This window comes from Phodopus roborovskii, unplaced genomic scaffold (assembly GCF_943737965.1).
Source record: "Phodopus roborovskii unplaced genomic scaffold, PHOROB, whole genome shotgun sequence".
Classification (NCBI taxonomy): domain Eukaryota; kingdom Metazoa; phylum Chordata; class Mammalia; order Rodentia; family Cricetidae; genus Phodopus; species Phodopus roborovskii.
In genome coordinates this window covers 15,574,482-15,591,045 of record NW_026126547.1, presented here as the reverse complement: position 1 = coordinate 15,591,045, position 16,564 = coordinate 15,574,482, and the positions used below count along the sequence as shown (strand labels likewise).

Sequence of the window (16,564 nt, the reverse complement as noted above, 5' to 3'; positions counted from 1 at the left end):
CATATCAAAAAGACGTGGTTACAGGCGGGCAGTGGTGGCACATACATGCCTTTAATCTCAGTGCTTGGGAGGCAGAGGCAGGTGGCTCTCTGTGAGTTCCAGGACATCCAGGACTGTTTTACAGAGAAATCCTGTCTCAAAAAACCACAAACTAGTGGGTAATTAAAGAGTGAAATAATTCTTTATCTAATAAAGCAAATATTGCTCCATAACTGAGCCATAAAAAACTGAAGGTCGCTGAGTTGAAAATTAAATTTATGCTTAAAGTCAGGAGTGTTTAAATTAATATTAACAGTTAAATAATTATGGAATTATACAAAAAACAACTGTAAAGCTTTAAAGATGTTTTAAAAAGCATTAAGCATGATGGCACACTCCTTTAATCCCAGGACTCAGGCGATCTCTTGGCCATTTAGCAAGTTCCAGACTAACCAGAGCTACAGAGTTAGACAATATCAGATAGAAAGACAGACAGACAGACAGAAAGACAGACAGATGAAGGAATGAATATATTAATAAACAAACAAATGAGAAAAGCCTTACAAGATCACTCAATAAAGGTGCCAAGCCCGACAACTTGAGTTTAATCTTTAGAACCCATATGGTAGAAAGTGAGAACTGAATCCTGAAAAGTGCCCTCTAGCTCCTAGCTCCAAGAATTCTTAAACACACTTACACACGCATGCACCGCACATATATACAATACACAAAATAAAATGTAATAAAATACTTTTTAAAAACTATATTATGACAAAGTCCCACTATGTAGCCTAAGATGGACTCAGAATAGGCCATCATATACAGCTTTGTTTTCTGTGAAATGGTCTCATATACATCATAGGCTGGCCTTAAGCTCTCTCTCTATACAACCAAGGTTAACTTTTTTATTCCTCCTGATCCTCCAACACACCCAAAACTAGAAACACCACACCCAGTTCATTAAGTGGTAGGGATCAAATCCAGGGCTTTGTGAACACTAGACACTCTACCAAATTAACATTTTGTATACTTTCTTGTTATTAATTTAAAAAGGGATCATGATCGTGCATGCAGTAATCTACAGGGTTAGGAGGGTTGCCACAAATTGAGTTTGCTGTGCTACTTAAATTCTAAACTACCAAGGGGTATCCAGGAATAACCTGTCTCCAAAAAAAAGTACAGGGTACCAAAAACGAAATAGCAGTCAATAAAAAGACCAAAACACATTAATTTCAAAGCTATCTTTGCCACATAGTACATTCAAGGTCAGCCTGAGCTACACAAAACCCTCTTTAAAGGGGTGGAAGATATAAGACTTAAAATTGTCAAGTTACATGTACACAGCCTCATCATACCATGAATACATACATTAAACAAAATTACTGTCACCTCTCTCCTCTCTGCAAATTTTCTGTTTGAGACATAGTCTCACTATACAGTACTAGCTATCCTGGAACTTACTATGAAGACCAGGCAAGACTCTCCCTTCCAAGTGCTGGGATTAAAGGTATGAACCACTTCATCCAGCCCCAAGGGATTAGGTAACTGAAGAGATCGCTCAGGTCTTTAGAGTACTTTGCAGCTGGCTGGTGTTGGTGACGAGTTATCTTAATCCCAGCACTCCACACAGAGAGGCTGATAGATCTCTGAATTTTGAGGCCAGCCAGGTCTACAGAAGGCCAGAGCAACTAAAAAAAAGAGTATTTTGATAATCTTAAAATGACCAAGGTTCAATAGTTCCCAGCACCCATGTGGTAGCTAACAACCAGTTGTAATTCTAGTTCTAAGGAATCCAGTACCCTCTTCTGGCCCCCCAGACACCAGGCATGCATGCAGGGCATATATGTGTGCATGTGCATGCGTGTATGCGTGTCCAGATAAAAGCATCATATACATAAACTCTTTAAAGGGGAGAAATTAGGTTTATTATGGTACTCCTCCCATCTGAGTATACTGAGCAGCTGGGACAACGGTCACATGTCACTCCGTTTTGCTTCTACAATTTTTATAATTATTTAAATATTTAGAACACTACACAAGTAAATCATTTCATAGGAATACTAATTAACAACCTATTCCCAACAATATTACCCCTTTCAAGTCACTAAGTATTTTTAAACATTTTTAACTTTCAGCAAAGCATGACCTAAGAGGCAGAACAAATAAGTCCCACAAGTTTAAGACCAACTATGTATAACACAGCAAGACACACAAAATAGTTAATAACTTATAATTAGGAGCTACTTCTCAATTATAGATTACTGGCCTTTATACATGAAGCCTTAGGTTTAATACTATCACTGCCCCCTCCTACCACCCACATATATGTATATGTCCCATCTACATAAATTTAAAAGGGTGCTAGGAAGGAAAGAAGGGAGGTGCAAACAAGTCTCCCAGTTTCCATCCTCTTGAGTATTAGCTGTTGATAATCAGTTCAAATTGTCAAGAAATGGTGTTGTACATTACAAGACCCAACCCTGGGACTTCACAGCATCACACAGGAGAAATATGGCCAAATCTTTTTATGTCTATAAGGCAAGTAAATCCTGCCTCTACTAAATAAGGGCACTAACTAGGCTTCTAGTCACCACTATCAAAATATGAACAACATGAGTTTTGAACCTTTTCCTTGTAAAAGATTTCATCAAGTTACATACCTTAAAATAAAACTTCAAGTAAAATGCTTAAACAGGAAAGGATGGCACAGGAATAAAAGTAAGACTAGATGGACTATGAATTCAAAGAAAAGAAAGCTGGGCCTGGTGGAACACACCTACAACCCAGCACTTAAAAGGTGGAGGCAAAGGATTATGGGTGAAGGTCAATGTATACTATATGATGAGACCTTGTCTCAATAAACAACAAAAAGGTAAACTAGAAAATAACTGTCACTGCATTGCTTATTACACATCAGACTAAACTCATATTTATAAATACATACAGTCTAACTCTAAAATATCTGTAGACCATACCAAGATTTCAATCTAGGACCTTCTGAAGAAAAAAATGACAATTAACAGTTAATTACATGATCACTATGATAGAAACCACTAATTTTAGGGTATTTTAAACAATGAATAAGAACAGAACATTTAGTAAGAAATTCTTTTATGAGTTTTTTTATTAAAACAACTTTAATTAAAGGTTTATAAAAAGCTTTAGGTAAAAATTTTAATTAAATTTCAATAAAGTAATTTTACCTCATTTTATGACACTATTACTTTCAACCAAGTAACCACATGAAATTGTCTTGGATAATAATAACAAGGCACTGTACTCCAAAATGAAAGTATTAAGCAATAACTATAATATTTGCAGATTATCATTTTAAATGCAAGAAGAAGAAAAAAACATCACTGATGATTAAAGTGACTTTAGGAACAAAATAATAGATTCAGTATTACTCATAGTAAGCTTATAAAGAAATTTTTGGCTTGTATGTTTTGAGCCAAGCTGTTCTAGAATTTACTGCGGTTGGTCCAAACTGTCCTCAAACTTTGTTAATTCTCCTGCCTCAGCATCCGGAAGACTAGTATGAGCTACCACATCTGGTTTCACTAAGAATTTTAACTAGCAGGGCATTGGTGGCGAATGCCTTTAGTCCCTGTCTACAGAGTGAGTTCCACAACAGGCTCCAAAGCAATACAGAGAACCCTGTCTCAAAAAACGAGAGAGGGGGGGGAGAGACAGGAGAGAGAGAGAGATAGATCTAGCAGGGAGGCAGAGCTAGGTGAACCTATGTGACTTCCAGGTCAGCCTAGTCTACAAGGCAAGCTCCACCAAGCTAATCAGTTACAAAGTAAGGTTCTGCCTCCACCAAAAAAAAAAAAAAAAAAAACAACAACAACAACAAAAAAAAAAAAAAAAAAAAAAAAAAACTAACTAGATAAAAGTAATTTCTGAATACAGTTCACATACCTAGGTTCCTAATGAAAGTACTTCCAGTATCTTTCAATAGAAATTCCAGGAATGAAAACAAAATTTACGCTGTATTCTAATGATTAAATTTTAAAAAAATTTAGGGGGCTGGAAAGATGGCTCAGAGGTTAAGAGCACTGGCTGGTCGTCACCACAGGTCCTGAGTTCAATTCTCAGCAACAAAATGGTGGCTCACAATCATTTATAATGAGGTTCTGATGCCCTATCTGTCCTGAAGGCATAGATCCAGACACTATATGCATAATAAATAAATCATTTAAAAATCTTTAATTTTTATTTCATATGTACAGGTGTTCAGTCTGCATGTAAACCTGTGTTCCTTGGTAGGCCTGAAAAAAGTATGGATCCCCTGAACAGACAATTATGAGCTGCAATGTGAGTGGTGGGAATCCAACCTGAGTCCTCTAGAAGAGCAGCCAGTGCTCTTAAATACTGAGCCATCTCTCCAGTCCTTAACATCACATTTTTTAGCAATTCATTTGTTTAGAAAAAGAAATTCTCACACTTGTTGGTATCTTTAATGTATCTTATAAAATTCTTTACAAAGTTTATACACAGAACCATACACTAAATTCTAGAAGAAAGCACAATCTAGCTTAAAATGTTTTTTATGAATATTTCTAACAAGGTTAATAACCAATTCATTGGCTAGGTGAGAATATTCCAATAAGGGACTATTATTTTCAGATGAAGAACAGTTGGCAGTATGAAAGTTACAGATGATATAAGCTGAAAAATGACAGACATGAAAAAAAAAAAAAATAAAGCCACTCAGTTACGGTGGCACAACCCTTTAATCAAAGCATGTGGCATGCAGAGACAGGCAAATATCTGAGTTGAGATGAGTCTGGTCTACAAAGGGAGTTCCAGGACAATCAACCATAGCCATACAGAGAAACCCTGTCTTGAAAAACCAACAACAACAAACTAACCAAACAATAAACCCTAGCACTCAAGAGGCAGAAACAAGCAGCATAATGCAAATTTGATCTACATAGCACATTCCAGACCAACCAGAGGTACATAGTGAAACCTTTTCTACAAATAAATTTTAAAAATAAATGAAGTGAACATATGGCAGATCAACCTGTCAGCATTATGAGAAGCTGACAGTCCAAAATATGAATGCGGACTAGAGATACGGCTTAGTTGACAGGGTATTTGCCTAGACAAGCACAAATCCCTGTGTTTTATTCCCAGCATCACATATGCAAATATGGCAATTTATGCTTGTAATCCCAGCACCAAAGGATGTAGAAGAGGGAGTTCGAGGTCATCTTCTACTACACAGTCTTCTACTACACAGAAGCCTTAGGCCCACCTGAACCCAGTTTATATATCATAATAACAAAACTACCTTTCCTCCCCCACCTATAGACTTTTTACCACCCTTCTGAATGCTGAATACCCTCATGAATTATATCAATCATCAAAATGTGAAAAAGTTTATTCTATGCCATTTCAGAGAAAGCCAAGGTGCCTTACAGCTTCTATTTCTGCCTTCCTCAAACACTCCTAAAACCACAATGTAAGCTTGTCCATCTGTGTAGAAGCCAGTCAGTGAAGGAAATACAAGGAACCTACACAGAGCAGCATAACTGGAGAGACTTATGACTTCAATTCATCCAACACCGAGTAAATAGAGTACATGAATGAGCAAGACAAACCTGGCAAGTGGACTCCCATTCTCATAGAATGAAAAGTAATTTATTATACTAAGACAAATACAACACCACATAATTGTCTCAATGCATTCCTTCTTTTTTATAAATTTATTTGTTTTTATTTTATGTGCACTGGTATCTTGCCTTGCCTGCATGTATGTCTGTGTGAAAGTGCCAGATCCTCTGGAACTGGAGTTGCAGACAGTTCTGAGCTGCCATGAGGGTGCTAGGAATTGAACCGAGGTCCTCTGGAAGAGCAGTTCTTAACCACTGAGCCATCTCTCCAGCCCCCAATTCCTTCTTTCTAAAAATACAATTATCTTCACAAATATTAAACTACTATGTTTCTGAAAATGCTCATAAAAATAGCAAATGCAGAATTAAGCAATTTGCTTTACCAAAGAAAATACTTTTTAAAATGTATATATAACCTGTTTGATTAAAAATTCTAGTCTGACATCCTTTTCTGGCAGGGGAGTAGTTTGAGAGGCAGAGTTTCTCTGTGTAGCCTTGGCTGTCCTGGAATTCACTCTGTAGACCAGGCTGGCCTCAAACTAGAGATCTTTGTGCCTCTGCCACCTGAGTGCTGGGATTAAAGACATGCAACACCACCAATCCGATAGTCTGACATCTGTTTCTAAAACTGAAATTAAAAACTCCATGTGGTTCTTTTACCACAACTTTTTTTTAACTATTATATATACATGTGTGCTGAAGTGTATATTTTCCCATCACATATTTGTAGGAGGAACCTGAAGAGGTCAGAATCAGGGTTAGATCCCTTGGAACTAGAGATACAGACAGTTGTAGACTACTGAATGGGTGCTGAAAACAGAACCTGGGTCCTCTGCAACTATTATTTTTATTTACTTCTGATAGTGTTGGGACATGAACTTAGGACCTCATGAAAATGACAAACATGTGCTCTATCACTGAAACTATATATTACATGCCCAGCCATCAGTGTTTAAAGTCATAATGAATAGAGCACAAAACTGTTTAAGTCACTTAAAAGTTCTGTGAATTCAATTATAAATATATTATGCAAATATTCAACATAAACTGTTATAAAAAGGTCTGAATAAAATATAATACCAGTAATTTTTAGAAAAATTACCATCAACCTGAGACATGACTGTGTACACCTGTATGTAATCCAAATACTCAGGTTAAGGCAAGTGAATCAAACCTCAAGGCCAGTCCAAGAATACACAAAATTCAAGGCCTATAGACTTCAGGACTACAGAGCGAAACCCCGTCTCAAAGAAAAAAGAGAAGGGGACGAGAGAAGGGAATGGAACAGGGGCATGGTAGTCAGGAAGGGTACCATCAAAAATAACTAGTTTCCATTATTCACAGATACAGAAAGGACAAGCTTAGTAGGATTTGATAATATAAAAAGTCACAGAACCTATTTTTACATACCTCTATAGTAGGATGAGTATTATGCTTGTAAGCAGTATATAAGGGAAACTGAATTTGAAAAATTTTTGCTACACACAGTAATAGTTTTTCCTTCTCATCTGTACTCCATAAACTAAAAGGATCAGAACTCTTTGAAGATTCTTCCTCAGACAGATTACAAATTCTTGTAGAGTTTGATTTTTTTTCTATTGATTTTTGTCTTTCTGCATTTCCTTCATTACATTCTCTATCTATACTCAGTGGTTCTTCGGCTTGATTACTCTCATCTTGCCACGTGGAATCTATGTTAACGGTAGTACAATGTTTACAAAGCTGGTCCCGGAGCACTTGAACTTGAGCAATCACTAAGTTAATAAGTGCACACACTACTTGGTTAAAAATCTCCAAATGCTTATATTCCTTGAAGCAGCACAGACATTGCCTATAAGAGAAAATAAAATGCAATAAATAAATGCTTCCTAGAGAAAAAACAATTATACATTTTAATAAGTAACAGAAGAAGCAAATACTAAAATCCTTTTTAAAAACATCAATTTTTCTCTCCTTTCTGCTAAGGTAGCACTGTACTAACTTTTAATGATAGAATCACAGGCCTTTAATCCTGGCATTTGGAAAGCAGAGAGGCACATGGATCTCTATGAGTTCAAGGACAGCCTGGGTTATAGAGAACCTGTCTCAGAAGCCAAATATAAAATTTCAATGAAACTGTTTTTTAGCTAACAAAATTTATTATCTACCTACATTTTTAAATAAAAAATTTGCGTGAAGACTACTTGAGATGGGTATTCTGACCCTGTCTGGAAGACCAGACACGTTCAGAAACACAAAACACTATCTTAAATGTCAGTTAAAAAAAAAAAAAAAACCAGAATATGTCAAGTAAATATTACATACAAATCTAGTTCTTTTTAAACCAGTTCAATTAATAGCACAATGTCTGGCATTCTTCAGGTAATTAAAAATCTTGTTATTTAGTAACAAAATGAGAAGTACCCAGTTTTCAAGGCCCAGCAGTAGTGGTACACACCTTTAGTCCCAAGCACTCAGGAGACAGAGCAAGTGGATCTCTGTGAGTGCGAGGCCAGCCGGGTCTACAAAGTGAGCTCCAGGACAGGCTCTGAAGCTACAGAGAAACCCTGTCTCAACAAAAGAATTATCCAGTTCTAATTATATTATCCAAAGACTGATGACAGGTAATCAGCTATTATGCATGGCTTATGCCTTAAAGTATTAGCAAAATGTCTCTCCATAGTCCAGCAACCCTATATGATCACACAGAAAAATATCGTGTGGGAGGTCCTCCAGTGTGCTACAAATATGTGTGCTTTTGTTGGTTATGAGTAAAGGTGTTTTGACCAATAGCCAGGCAGAATATAGTTAGGTGACAAATCCAAACAAGGTTACGGAGAGAAAGAGAGCAGAGCTGAGGAGACACCATATAGCTGCCATAGAAGTAAGATGCCAGAGCATTAGCAGTAAGCCACGGCCACATGGCAATATATAAATTAATAGAAATAGGTTAATTTAAATGTGAGAACTAGTTAATAATAATCCTGAACTACTGACCAAACAATTATAATTAATATTAAGCCTTACAGTGATTACTTAGGAGCTGGTAGGCAGGGCAAGAAACCTTTAATTTTATAGGAATGATAAACTTGGGAATATGACCACAAAACTACTGACACATTTTCATTTGAAAAGCAAACCATAACTTTCTTCCTTGAAGAAAGGATTCATTTCTAATGAATAGAACGTGGTAGAAATTAAAGGATGGGACATCTAAGAATAGGTCATAAAGACATTGCAACCATGATGTTAATTAATAACACTTAAGCTGCCTATTGAAAAGTATACATGAGAAACAACTAAGGCCTCCCACAAGCACTTAATTTGACAGCAGATCCACTAGCCCCATGTGTTAGGAACTAGCAGCCAGCTGACCCCCGCCCCGACGATGGGCAGTACGCTCATGGCCGTGTCATTGCTACATCAGCTTTACCTGGCTGCCAGAGGACTCAGTTACGCATGCGCAAGACCCCCCTTTTAAAGCAAGCGCACCAAGAGCGCCACGCTCTCTGGTTCCTCTCTGTGGTTCCTCTCTTGCCCCCCCCCCCCTGCTTTCGGTTGGCCACCAGCTACCCCCTCTTTCTCTCCCTTCTCTCAATGAACTCCAAGTGGGCGCTGAATCTCGTGTTTGTTTTTCTTAGGCATAAGCTGCAGCAAAAGAACAACACCATGTAAGCCTCCAGTTGATTATATTACCTTGACTAAAACCTTATGATAAATCCAACACTGAATCAACCAACTATACCACTCCAAAATTCCTATCCCACTGTGATCCTATCTCTAATTAAATACTATTTTCAGAGGAATTTGTCACATTGATGAAATAAAACTTTTTATTTCAAAGGTCTTTGCCAGCTATAAAATTCCCTATTACCATTTAAGAATTTTTTAAGGAGACAAGGTCTCACTATGTGGCTCTGAATGGCCTAGAACTCACAATGTAGACCAGGTTGGCTTCAAACTCAAGAGACTCACCTGCCTGACACCCAAATGCTAGGATTAGAGGTATATGTCACAACACCCAGAAAGATCCTTCCTCTCTCCCTTCCCATCCCATTTCTCTTTCTCCCTGGGCGGTGGGTAAGGGTGGGTGTGTGTGTGTGTGTGTGTGTGTGTGTGGTGTATGTGTGTAAGGGTGTGTGTGTGTGTGGTGTATGTGTGTAAGGGTGTGTGTGTGTGTGTGTGGTGTGTGTGTGTGTGTGTGTGTGTGTGTGTGGTGTGTGTGTGTCAAACTCAAGAGACTCGCCTGACACCCAAATGCTAGGATTAGAGGTATATGTCACAACACCCAGAAAGATCCTTCCTCTCTCCCTTCCCATCCCTGGGCGGTGGGTAAGGGTATGTGTTTGTGTTTGTGTGTGTGTGTGTGTGTGTATGTGTGTGTGTGTATGTGTGTGTGTGTGTGTGTGTGTGTGTGTATGTGCGCAGATCTCAGAAGGCCACAGGAGGGTATCAGAGCCCCTGTATCTGCAGTTACAGGCAGTTGTGAGCCACCACTGTTGAGAGGAACTGAAGATGGGTCCTCTAGAAAACCAACAAGTCCTCTTAACCACTGAGTCATCTCTGTACTCTGCCTACCTATCTCTCCAACCCCAAATCCCAGCCCATATTATAATTTGTATGAGGATTAAAAAAAAAAAAAAAAAAATACAATGCCTTTAACCCCAGCATCGAGAGTTGAGGTCAGAGTGATTCCAAAGTAAGCTAGGACTACAAAGTGAGACACCCTCCCCCAATCTTAAACAACAAAAATTACTCAAGGACAGTGGTAGCATATTCCTTTAATCCCAGAACTCGGAGGCAAAGGCAGGAGAAACTCTGCGTTTGAGGCCAGGCTGGTCTACAGAGTAAGACAGAGCTACACAGAAAAGCCCTGAAAAAATGAAAAACAACAAAACACTCACTTCCCCCACCCCCCACCCCAATAAACAGCCTGCCTACGTAGTATCTATCGCCCTTTTTTTCTTTTCCAATACTTGGGATCAAATCCAGGACTTCATGCACACTGGGAAAGCCCTCTAAGGGCTGAGCCACATCCCTGCCCATTTTTTTCATTGACAGTGTTCAGGATGATCAAGATACTTTTGCCTTAAGGACTCCAAAATTTGAGGATTACAGGCACCACCACTCCAGACTCAGCTTCTTCTTATAATGCTAATGAAAAATGATCTTTAAAGTGAGAAGCCTTTGACTTGGGCATTTTTCTTAGTACAGCTAGAATCTGAGTTCCTAAAGATCTTGGCTACATCACAGAATAGTAGACAGGGGCTGGAGAGATGGCTCTGGAAGACACTGGCTGCTCTTCCAGAGGTCCTGAGTTCAATGTCCAGCAACACATGGTGGCTCACAACCATCTGTAATGAGATCTGGTACCCTCTGGCCTGCAGGATCACATGCAGACAGAACACTGTATACTTAACAAATAAATACGAAAGAGAAATTTACTTTTAAAATTAATTGCCAGAAAAAGGGAATTGGGGCTGGAGCAGTGGCTTACTGGTTAAAAACACTGGTTGCTCTTCTAGAGGACCTGGGTTCAGTTCCCAGTATCCACATGGGGGGGAGGGGGTCACAAATGTCTCTAACTCCAGTTTCACATGGCCCATACCCTCTTCTGGCCTCTGCAGTAACTGTAGCAATGTGGCAAAATATCCAACACATAAAATAAAGAAGTAAAGGAAAACTGAAAAGGAAACGGGAATTAAGGTAGGTGGCAGTGAGTGCACATGCAGAAGCAACACAAGGATTTTGGATACCAGAACAACCAGAGGTCAACAGTAAAACCCTGTAAGGAGTTCGGTTTTTCCACCCACCGCCACTCTTGTCCGGCAGCTGCGCCAGCCCCAAATAATACACAGAGACTCTGTATTAGATATTATACTGTTGGCCAGTTACTACTTTCTTATCGGCTAGCTCTGTCTTAAGTATTAACCCATTTCTGCTGATCTATGTATTTCTCTTACCGGGGAGCCGGCGGCATACTGCTTTCTCCAGACTCTCCATCTTGACTCCTCCCTCCTACTTTCTATTTTTTCCTTGTCTCCTAGTCCCTCCTATCTTCCTTTCCTATTGGCCAACAGTGTTTTATTATTAACCAGTATGAGAAACATATACAGAATGACATCTCCCATCAAAACCCTGTCTCAAAAACAAGAGAAAACCACTGTAGACTCAGCACTGAAGAAGCTCGGATGGATGAAGCTGGATAGAAAAGGAGGATTTAATGAAGGGTTGTCAAGTATCCTTCCCTGCCCAATAGTTAAACTATCACAGTCAAAGACTAAAGGACAGATAGCTTAGAAAATGAATCCAAAAGACATGTCCTAGATAAAGCATTACTTTGAGGCCACTGTGGACTACAAAATGAGTTCTAGGCTAACCAAGCTACACACAGAAAAGCAAAGCCTGCTCACCATTTTATTTATACCTATCATATAGTACAGACCATCATTTTAAGATGCCCCACTCAAAAAAAATATCCAACTTATTTAGTTGTGCCCCTTGTCTTATCCATAAAGGACAGCCAAGAATTAGGTCTTTGTAAGAGTGATGAAAAGGACCAAACAATGAATAATAAAACTATCAAAGATGACAAAACAAACAGTAAAAAGATTCAGCCTAGCTTGGTGGTACACACCTTTAATCCCTGAATTCAAGTCCAGCCTGGTTTATAGAGCTGTTCCAGGATTATAGGGAGCCAGGGCTACAGAGTAAATCTCCCAAAAAGGAAAAAAAAAAAAAAAAAAAAAGTAAAATCCACAAGAATCAACAAAAAGTTAAAAAAAATATAATAAAAAAAGACTCAGAAGTAAATACAACACAGAATGTTCTAGTTTCCTTTCTATTACCGTGATAAAGTATCCAAAAGCAACTCAAGGAAGGACAACACTTATAGCCCCTCACTGAGAAAAGACAAGATAGGAAGACAATCTGGAAGCAGGAACTAGAAGCAGAGGCCCTAGAGAAAGGCTCCTTATTAGCATATTCCCATGGCTTGCTAAATTTGCTTTGTGATAAAACTCAGGACCTCCTGTGACAGTGGGCCATGCCCTTCAATATCAATCATTTAGTCAAGAAAATGCCCAGTCCTGAAACCTCTGCTATGCTGGGGTCTCCAGTGCAGTGAGGAGCACCTTCACCAATAGCCTCTCCTGGGTTCTCTTCCAGAACTCCAACCTTGTACCAAGGTGCCAAGCCTCAGCCTCTCTCCATAATCCCTTCAATCCTAGGGTTTCCACTACAACTGAGGCTACACTTTAACCAGTGACCTTTTCTGGCCTCTCATAATACCAAGCATCACATTTGATCCCTTTAAAAGGTAACTTTTAGGGCAGAGGCAGGCATATCTCTGTAAATTCCAAGACATCCTAGTCTGGGTTAATGAGTTCCAGGACAAGCATGGCTACATAGTGAGATCCTGTCTCCAAAAAAAAAAATAAATAAATAAAAATAAAAATAAAAAAAGCAACTTTCACATAGCCAAAACCAACCATCTCTTAAACATTACCAAGTTTGACTGTCATAGCTCCTCTGGACCAAAGCTTCTGTGTGCTAGCTCTCAGGAAATACTCCACAGAATACTTCACTTCAATGGTGATTGTCACTTTCTGGGCCGAAGCAAACCACCACCAATTGTCCCAATAATGCAAAGGGTTTACAATGTACTATCCCTCTGTTCAGAGTGGACCAAACCCCAGACTATCAATTCAAAGAGACCACCACAGATGGACCTGACAGGTTTTGGCTGTCTATGAAATTCCTCTATCATCTGCACCGCTCTCAACACTATTGTCCAAGCTTCCACAGAACAGAACACTAAGTTCTGAAAGATGGCTTTTCCAGCCCAAAGTTCCCAACACTCCCACAATCTTCCCAAACAAAATGGTCATGTCTGTCACTACAATAGTTATTGTGATAGAACACTGAGCAAAAGTGACTCAAGGAAAAAAGGGTTTTATTTGCCTTACACTTCCTAATTCACAGAACATCACTGAAAGAAGCCAAGACATAAAACTCAACCATCACAGGAACTTGAAGACAGGAGCTAAACAGATTACCCCAGAGCAATGCTGCTTACTAGCTTGCTCCTGCTTCAGGAGCCCTGCACAGGGGTAGCACTATCCATCACAGGCTGGGCCATCCCACATGAATCCTTAACCCAGAAATGTTTCACAATCTAATGGAAGCCATTTCTGAGTTCAGACTACCTCTTCCCAACAGATATCAGTTTACTAAAAGAGTGAATGCCGTAAACCAAGTAGGGATTATAAAAACTGGGTCCTGTAAAGCTGGGCAAGGAGCTCAATATTAGATCATTTGCCTCTGTATGTATCAGGCCCTGGGTTCAATCCTAACCACCATTTAAAATAAAAAGTTCTTTAACTGTAGATAGACTATTTATATGCTTTTGTTTTTGTTTTCTGAGATGGGTCTCTCTGTGTAGCCCTGGCTATCCTGGAACTCACTCTGTAGAACAAGCTGGCCTTCAACTCACAGAGATCTGGGATTAAAGGTGTGTGCCATCACTACCCTGCTTGTATGCCTTTTAAACAAATACATCATTTATCATTTTAAACCCAATTAAAAATCTTAGCAACTTATAATACATAACAGAGGTCCAGAAGCAAAAGCTACAACAATCTCCCAGAAAGGAAGACAAAGACTGGCACTGAGGAGAGAAAGAAAAGCATGCAACCAATCAAAGATTGTCACAGGTCTACAAAACTGGGGAGCAAGGGAGGGAGTAATAAAAATTCTCAAGGGTTTTTAGTATTTTTATTTCAACTAATGAATGACTGAAATTTACATAAAGAGAACTAATGAAAGATGAAAAGATCACTAAAAAGGTTTAAAAACTTAGAAAGCATTTGTGATACATATGTAGAAAATTACTCAAAGGAAAAACAAACTAGTAGAGATTCCAGGAAACAAAATACGTAGAAGATATGAAATGAACTTTGGCACATCTTTGAACGGTATTTTTATTTTTACAAGTATACTAAGAATTGACAGCAACTATATTGAATGGATACAACAAAGTAAAATCCTACATGATAAAGGTCACAGTTATACCTAAAATTGATGAAGTAAGAGCTGTAAGATAATACAATTTCAAAAGGCAGACTATTAAACTGTTACTTGAAAATAAAAAGATTGAGAAGAGCACTTTAAAAATACTATATACTCTTTTTTTCAATTACATTTTGGGGTAGAGCCTACTCTTGATATCTACTACATCTGCTGCTATAAATGTGCCACATCAGTGACTTAAAACTTGTTAGATTTCTTGTGTTTATTCTCCTGCATCACATGTATCTTTCCAACGACGCGACGACAATCCTACCCTTTTCTCCATTCAACATCTATTATTTCAAGCCTGATTAATTTCTTACCCAAGTAAACTGATATGCTTCTCATTTCAATTTAAATTTATATTTAAACACATGTATGTCATGAGGCCTGGTGAGATGGCACACTTGCTATGCAAGACTAAACCTGAGTTCAATTCCTGGAACCAGAATAGATGAAAAGGACTACAAAACTTGTATGCTCTCATAAACACATCTTACATACACACATGCTAATAAGCTTTTTAAATGAAATGAGAGCACAAAACATGTAGCTCCAATTAATGTTAGTAGTAAATAAATACTCAAGAACCATAAGACAAGTAAAATAACTTCCTAGGGAGGCTTCTAGAATTTCATTTGACATGCATCTACTATCATTTTCCTACTCTGGTACTATTGAAAGCATTAGAGAACTACTACAAGACTGGACAGAGAGATGCTCAGTAGTTAAGAGCACTGGCTGCTCTTCCAGAAGGCACAAAGAAACCACAAAGAAACCACAAAGAAACTCACAACTATCAATAACTTCAGATCCAGCAGATACAAAGCTCTCTTCTGACTTCCTAGGACATCAAACATGGTACACATATATGCACACAGGCAAAACATAAAATAAATGTAAAAAAAATTTTTTAACCTGTTACAACATAGCATTCAACATCTCCTGAACATATCAAACTAGTAATCCTTCCTTTTGTGCTGCCTACTTCTTTTTAATAACTTATTTTTATGATATTGGTGTTTTGCCTTCATGTATGTCTGTGTAAGGGTACCAGCCAAATCCCCCGGAACTGGAGTTACAGACAGTTGTGAGCTGCCATGTGCGTGCTGGGGACTGAACCTGGATCCTCTGGAAGAGCATCCAGTGCTCTTAACCACTGAGCCATCTCTCAAGCCCATCTACCTACTTCTTTTTTTATCTATATATACAGTGTTCTGCCTGCATGTATGCCTGCAAGCCAGAAGAGGGAGGGCACCAGATTTCAATACAGATGGTTGTACATCACTGCATGGTTGCTGGGAATTGAACTCAGAACCTATAAAAAGAAGAACAGCCAGTGCTCTTAACCTGAGTGTCTCTCTCTCTCTCTCTCTCTCTCTCTCTCTCTCTCTCTCTCTCTCTCTCTCTCACACACACACACACACACACACACACACACACACACCACCACCACCACCACCACCACCACCCCTCCACTTCCCCTCACCCCACCACCAACTTCTTACAGCAAAACAAAGCCCACAGAATGTTGTCATGCCACAGAAAACACCAGGGGTCAGCTAGGTCAGCCCAAAGCTGGTTCTCAGACTAGTAGTTCAGGAATGCTCAAAGAACCTGGATTACTTACTAAACCTCTGTTGAGGGCTTCCTGTTCTCAGCACTTCATTACTCACAGGCAAACCTAGCACTTTTTCAATGATGTTAATTTTAAATGTGATCAATGTCAGTTTCAACAGATAATCTATTAAAAAGTTAATTCCAATTGTTTGAGAGTTCTTATCATATGGAAGGTTATCAGAAACAATACTGGCTAGGTGTGATAGCACACACCTTTGATCCCAGAACTAGGAAAGCAGAGACAGGCAGACCTCTGTGAGCAGTAAGTACTCTTAACCAATGAGCCATCTCTCAAG

General features: G+C 38.8%; 1 protein-coding gene across 5 annotated transcripts in view; it reads right to left on the bottom strand.

Annotated features, from left to right (window-relative positions):
- Positions 1–16,564, bottom strand: part of Usp34 (ubiquitin specific peptidase 34) — a 186,190-nt gene that overhangs the window by 153,071 nt on the left and 16,555 nt on the right. For 4 of the 5 annotated variants that reach the window (XM_051200494.1, XM_051200497.1, XM_051200495.1 and 1 more), the window contains exon 3: positions 7,011–7,431. The exons of the other annotated variant lie outside the window; for it this stretch is intronic. In XM_051200494.1, coding sequence (XP_051056451.1) covers positions 7,011–7,431 — 421 coding nt within the window. The remainder of the gene's footprint in view (positions 1–7,010; positions 7,432–16,564) is intronic. 5 annotated transcript variants of the gene reach the window in all.